The sequence below is a fragment of the Equus przewalskii genome, chromosome 11 (assembly GCF_037783145.1).
Source record: "Equus przewalskii isolate Varuska chromosome 11, EquPr2, whole genome shotgun sequence".
In the NCBI taxonomy this organism is placed as follows: Eukaryota; Metazoa; Chordata; class Mammalia; order Perissodactyla; family Equidae; genus Equus; species Equus przewalskii.
Genome location: NC_091841.1, coordinates 19,806,997 through 19,814,346, shown reverse-complemented (window position 1 = coordinate 19,814,346; position 7,350 = coordinate 19,806,997). Strand labels below are relative to the sequence as shown.

Sequence of the window (7,350 nt, the reverse complement as noted above, 5' to 3'; positions counted from 1 at the left end):
AATTCATTCTTCATATGACAGTCTTTATTTTTTTCTCATAGGCTGATGTCTTCCATTTCCTACCATCTGTGCCACGTGACTGCACAGCTCAAACTTGTAACAGCTATTCTTGACTGCATTGATAAAACAGAGACAATTCTACTTGAGTGTTTGGGGTCAGAGATGACCATGAAAAGGAAAGAATGGATCCATCCCTTAGTTATAAAAAAAGAAAAAAAATCTTCCTAAATATCCCCAGATCAGCTCTTTAGTGTAAGACAAATGAGTATTTTGTTTAAAAAAAAAAATCTTGGGGAGATTTCTAGGTTCTAAAGAAAGAACTAGATATGAGAAAGCATGAGGTCCTGACATCACTTAAGCCAGAGATTCTGGTGAGGATTTTACTTTTCTTGCCTAACTTGGCTGTGGCACTGCTGATTTGATGACTGGGGGCTCCTCCCTCTAAGCTTCCATTCCCCATCTCTTCATAAGTACATGATTCTCAGCTCAAATACATACGAATATTATCCTCTGATATCTCCAGTCATGTTCAGGTGTTAGGAGGGCCAATCTGGGATCAGGAGCCTCCTGAGATAACCACTCATATGACACCTAGTGTTTCCCCTGAGATCTGTTGTGTTAAAAGGTCGTTGTCTCTGGCTTGATATTTGCAAGAGCACAAGCCCAAGTTATGTTCCGCAGCCGAGCTCCACAAGTAGGGAAGGAGTTTCTCCAGCATGATGCTTTCCTGGATGTGGACTTCTAGTCAAAAATATGGGCGTGAAGGTTTTCCATATCCTCTCCTTTGTCCCCTCATTCATCTATTCCTGGGACAAAAGTAAGTATTAGGAAAACATACAATCATCACCAATTAGAATGGGAAAGGGCTCTAGGAGATCCAACAGTTTTTTCTTTACAAGTGAGTAAAATAAAGCCTAGAGAGATTAAATAGCTAGAACACAGACACCTTGTTAGCTAGTCGTCTCCTTTCCACTGTACTGTGCTGTTCCACAGCACCCAGATTTCCATGCTCCTTATAATCAGATAAATGGTTGGAGTGATGGTTAGGTTCAAAAGGGGGACTGCACCTCCTAATTTTCTTTTATTTAGCGTGTGCTACAAGAGTAGCAGTGCAAATATCATATATCCCTTTATGAATTTCAGGGCTTGTAGAACTTTGAACATCTATTTGGGGATCTCAAATATAATGCCATTTTCTTTAGGAATATCAAAGTTTGGAAATCAACATTTTTGGCTGAATATCCTGCAGTAACCAAGAGGTGAAACTATGTAAAATAATGGCTCAGATTGCCTGATTGTGAAATGGTAGTATCTTTTATGCTATTTAAAGGACTTTCATATTCATTCTTACATCAGAGCAGAATAGCAGCCTACAAAGGAGATAGAGAATGTTTTTCATCTTATGAATTAAGAATATTTGCCAATGGCCTGCACCAAGCTGACTGTCAATAGAACTAGGATTAAAATTGATCTTGTGTTTGTAGTACAATCCTATCCACACCCCTACACCTCTGAATTTCTGGATCAAATGGAGATATTTTTATTTAGTATAGTTAAGAAATTTGGCCAATAAATTGGCCATTATTGGTGTATCAGTAGAATACAAAAATTAACTTTTTTCAAAAATAAATTTAGTCAGATTCACATATTAATTCATTTGGGCTAAATCTGGCAACTCCAGCAACCATAGATATCTAAGAATTGATGATTCACCCTCAGGAGGAAGTAACTTCATGGTCAGTAGGGTGTTCTGGCATATTCTGAGTACTTTTTGTGATTTTTTTAATAACACTTCATACACACTTATTATAGTGCTTATCATTTTGGGGGATAATTTGTAGATCTGGCTGTCTCCACCCCCTTAAAAAGTCAGCAATCATGTTATTCATTTTGTAATACCAGCTCCTGGTACAGAGCTGACTTGTATGCAAAGCCAGCTAGGAGGAGAATGAGAAGAAGGAACTAATACTGAATACATTCTCTGTACCAGGCATTGTGTTAGTGGGGCTCCACATGTCATTAAATTTTATCTTTTCAACTCTGTAAAACAGATTCATTAGATATTACATGAATTGGGTATTTCACCAACAATGAAATTGAGATTTGCAGAATGTAAATAATCTTTCCCATGCCACATCCCATCAAAGTTTCTAATAAGTGAGTGAAACTTACCTGTAGAATTGAAAAAAGTGTATTCTTGTATTATACTTTCTGTAAATAGTCGTCTTAGTCTCTTCTAAATGGCCATATTATATCTATAATCTGACACATTTTTTCCTCTCTTTCTTTTAGAATTCAATTTTATTTGTCTCATTTCTAGCAATTATTTTGCACATATCGCCCTAATTAAAATTTGATTGTACCATGTATTTTACTAATTAGTGATACCTATCTGCTTATAATTACCTACTTATACAGTTATATTTACCAGTTCATGCTTTTACCCATGGTATTTCTTCTGCCTGGTATAATAGTAGTCGTAGTAATAGTAGTAGTAGCAGTAGTAGTGGTAGCAATTAAGACTTCTTGAGTACCTGATGTGTAAGTGACATTATTTTAAGTGTATTGCATGATCTAAGTTACTCTACTCATCTACCTTAAAAGTTCAAAGCTGTTTTCCCCACTTGGAAGATGAGAAAGCTGAAATACAAGAAAGTTAATTAACTTGACCCACTATTTTGAAAAGGCTGCTTAATATTATAGATTTTAGACCATACTCCCCAGGTTGAAATCCCATTTCTACCATCAGATTTGTTACTTGGAAAAGTAATTTACTTCTTTAAATCTCAGTTCTAAATTAAGTGAAATGAGGGTAATGATAATTCATGCCTCTCAGAATTGCTAAATATACTAAATAATTTAATATATGTGAACAGCTTAGAACAGTTTCCTGATGCACACTAAGTGTTAGGTAAGTGTTTGCTATTAAAATAACTAACAATTATTATTATTGTTTCTTTATTCTCCAAGCCATAACTCAGGAGTTATCATCTCAAGAAAGCCCTCGTGAGTCCCTGAGTTGGCCTAACTACACATACTTTCTACTTTCAAAGACCCTGGGCATACCTCTACTTTGGAAATACATATGATTAATATCTATATTGGATATAGGTCTCTCCCACTAAGCTATCCTTAAAGACAAGGGCTATTTCATATCCTCAAGTATTGTTAATCCAGGAGAAATGCATGTGGCAAGACTCTAGAGTCAGGAATGTTTCTTGGGTTGGGAAAGCCTCTCATACTATAACTGCAGCAGCCACAGTAAGGTGTCAGCTGAGCTACCACTGGAGATGAACACAACCACATACACTATGTAATGTGGCAGGAAATCTATAACTTGGTTGAGGGCACAGAGTCTCCAGGTGAGAACAAAAGCAACTATTCCGCCTCCCTTTTTACTTGCACAAATAAAGCAAAGGTACAGATGACAGTGGAAGAAGGAAAACATCAGCCTTTCATGAAGAGAAAACTACTAAAGTTTTCTCCAACCTTTTTAAAAAAACATGTTTATTTAGTCTTAGAGTTGCTGAAAGACGCCAAAACATCACTAAGAATGTGATAGAAATCATGAAGTTTCCTTTAGGACCCATCAGTTGAAGTGGAGCACCCAATTAAGTGCCCTCATGAATTAGAAAGAAAAGTGTGGATGTCTTTGTAGCAGAGCTCGGAATCACTGTATATGTTCTGCTGTATGAACAAGTTGGTGAAGGGTTACTCAGAGATGGCAAATGTTTATTTGACAGGACTTGTCAGCATCATATACCAACAATTGACAAAATGTTTCCTATATTTTACTTTCTGTTGATTAAGCTTCCTATGTATATCTTAGACAAGAGTGCTTGTAAGGTACAGCAAGTAGTGAAAAAGAGTCCTGTTAATATAATAGAGTATATTATGCACCAAGTAAGGTGAAACATGCCCCAGAGTCATGCTATCATCCCCTTGTGGCAGCCACAGTCAACAAGGACATTCCAGTGTCCTTCCATAACATTCTAGATGCACAACTTCACTCAACCCATCCCTACCCACCATTTGGTCCAAATGCTTGCACACTAGCTCCAGTCCTTGACAGGAAGCTGACGTACATGCAGAGATCTTATTCACAATTCAGTTCCCATTATAATGATGAAGTAGCGTTACTTGCGTTTGTCATCTTGTCACAGGTGCTGCTCATAATGATTCCCAAGTGACTTTGATGGAGAACATTTCAGAGGTGACTGAATTCATTCTTGTGGGGTTAACAGATGCCCTAGAGATGCAGGTGCCTTTATTTATAATTTTCACTCTCATTTACTTCATCACTCTGGTTGGGAACCTGGGGACAGTCATGTTGATTCTGTTGGACTCTCGACTCCACACTCCCATGTACTTTTTTCTCAGTAATCTCTCTGTGGTGGACTGTGTTTATGCCTCAGCTGTCACTCCTAAGGTAATGGTGGGGTTTCTCATAGGAGATATGATCATTTCATATAATGCATGTGCTGCCCAGATGTTCTTCTTTGCGGCCTTTGCCACTAGTGAAAGTTTCCTCTTGGCCTCAATGGCCTTTGACCGCCATGCAGCAGTGTGTAAACCCCTGCATTACACCACCACCATGACAGGTACTGTGTGTGCCTTATTGGTCACTGGCTCTCACATCTGTGGACTTTTACAATCTTTTATCCATGTTGTCTTCACCTTCCACCTCTCCTTCTGCCATTCCAACGTGGTTAACCACTTTTTCTGTGACATTCCCCCACTACTAGCTCTCTCTTGCTCTGATATCTATCCAAATGAGATTGTGCTCTTCACATTGGCAGCATTCAATGTCTTTTTCACTCTCTTGGTTATTTTGAACTCTTACATTTTCATTTTTATTGCTATCCTGAGGATGCACTCAGATGAGGGACAGAAGAAGGCCTTCTCCACCTGTGCATCCCATCTAACCACTGTTTCCATCTTCTATGGGACAATCATCTTCACATACTTACAGCCAAGTTCTAGTCATTTCATGGATACCAATAAAATGGCATCTGTATTCTATACTATGATCATCCCCATGCTGAACCCTCTGGTCTACAGCTTGAGAAACAAAGAAGTCAAGAGTGCATTCAAAAAGGTGATTGGCAAAGCAAAGTGTTCATTGGGCTGAGCCTACTAATTAGAAATAGCATGCAAACCACATGAAACTTCTATTGAACTTCTAGCGTCTAAGAATACTTTTTGAACTTTAACGCTTTCATCTTGTTTTTAATTTCTTTGAGCAGTTCCCTCCCAAATGAGACTGGCTCTATTCATGCTTTGGGAATATGACTGGGTAGGAGAAATTTTTGAAGTATTTTTCCAGGAAAGGAGGTTACTTCAATATTAAGATCAAGATTATAATCCTGGATACTATAGAATCCCACACTACGTCACTCTCTTGGTCTAAAGCACTTTGCAGGTAAATCTCATAAATGTATCACATTAAAATTATATTTTTAATTATTAGAATTATAAAGAACTCTTCATTCTATCCATAGCAGAAAAGCATGATTCTCAGACATTCATTCCTAAGAATGACCTTGAGAGACTGTGGAAATGTAGAATCCCAGAATCTAATTCCAAATAATCTAGTTTAGTATGTCTCTGGTAGAGCCCACAAATCTGCAGAGTTATCCCTTCTTAGGCACATATACCTGGATCCTGAGCTTAGATAGCAAGGATGTCAGTGGTGAGTTTGGATAACGAGGGATACTATACAAGTTAATCTATTTAGTTCCTGAATTTCAGAAAAACACGGCTTGGTGGACAAAAATAAATCCATACCTATTCCTTACCTGAGTTCCAATAGACAAAGTTCATATAAGAGATTCTGGATAGGGAGAACTGCCTGCCTTCTTAACAAGCTTCCCCTGTATTTCAGACAATGTTGGTGTGCAGATCACACTTCAAGAACTGTTTCCCTAGAGCAGTAGTTGAAAAGCATCATTACCAAACCAGCAGCAACAGCATCATCTGGAATTTTTTAGAAATGCCAATTATAGAAATCCTACGTCTGACCTACGGTATCAGAAACTCTAGGAGTTCAACCAAGCTATCCATGTTTGAATAAACCCTCCTGGTGATTCTGAAGAAGATTTAAAAACCACTGGACTCAAGCAACCTAGAAACACTAGCCTAGAGCAGTAGTTCTCAACCTTGCGCTGCATATTATAATAAACTCTGGCATATTTTTAAAATACTCCTGCCTGGATCTCACCTCCAGAGAGTATAGTTTAATAGATCTTGGAATAAGACCTGGGCACCAGGAGATTGTAAAATGCAGTCACTTCCACAGAGCCTGATACATAGAAGAGATTGAGACAAAAAAGATAATATTTATTTAGCATCTAGAGCCTGCCCAGTTATTTGCATATACCATCTCAGTCAGGTCCCACACTAACTCTGAGAGGATTAATCAAATACAGAAGAGGAAATGCAAGCTCAGACATGGGTAGATGGTGGCAAGATGAGAATCTTGAACCAAGTCTGCAGGACTCCAAAGCACATTTTTTACAGTTTAGTTCAGCTAACAGTAGTTTAACATCATAGCATATTGTAGTGGGCATAAAGGATAGTAAAAGAAATTCGCTTTTATCAAAAGCCAATAATCTTCTCAAGATAACACAATTATCTGTAACTAAAGCATTAGAAGAACTGAAAAAGATGTGAAAAAGTCAGAGCAATATTTATCTATTTAAATATTGAAACTGTTTAAGTCTCCTTCAATGTTGATATTCTGAAGACCCCCCAATCACCATGGTTCATTATAGTTCTTAGTAGGAGCACATTAAACAGCATAGGTTTTTTAAGTCATCAGAGGTATATAATGGGGATTGGAGCCCTTGTGTTCTTTCCCTGTGTTGCCACTACTTATAATGAAGATTTTGTCATCTGAGAAAACTATTCAACCCTGTTTGCTGGAAGCTTCGTGCTATATAGTGAGAAGCATCATTTGGATAAGGAAGTTTACCTGGAAAATTTGCATGCTCCAGTGAACATCTGCTTTTAGGAGGGTTGATGGCCACAAACCTTAAAATACAATGTGTTCACCTTCACCAAATCCCAAATGTCCCATTGCCTCCTTGAGAAGAAATAGGAAAAGGACGGTAAATGATGACTGTGAGCCCAGAAAGCCTCCATGCCCTCACCTTTTAAGTCCTGGTGGGCTAGTGGCGGGTATTAGTAACATAATTGTTGCACCTACAGCAGGCAAGTTTAGACATGATTTAACCATATCTAATGTCCTGTGTTGAGCAGCAATAGGATAATGTAAGAATTCACCCCTCTCCTGCCAAATATGCTTTGTAACTTTTTGATAAACATGAGTAATGAATTTATACAACTAAA

General features: G+C 37.9%; 1 protein-coding gene across 1 annotated transcript; it reads left to right on the top strand.

Moving 5' to 3' along the window:
* Window positions 1-4,192: 4,192 nt before the first annotated feature.
* LOC103560503 (olfactory receptor 5B12-like) lies at window positions 4,193-5,131 on the top strand. The gene has a single exon (XM_008534634.2). The coding sequence runs from the start codon at window positions 4,196-4,198 to the stop codon at window positions 5,129-5,131; it is 936 nt and encodes a 311-aa protein (XP_008532856.1). The 5' UTR covers window positions 4,193-4,195.
* The last annotated feature ends 2,219 nt before the right edge of the window (window positions 5,132-7,350 follow it).

Excerpts from the sequence above, each read along its gene's own strand:
- LOC103560503 (XM_008534634.2), top strand. The coding sequence starts at position 4,196 with ATGGAGAACATTTCAGAGGTGACTGAATTCATTCTTGTGGGGTTAACA.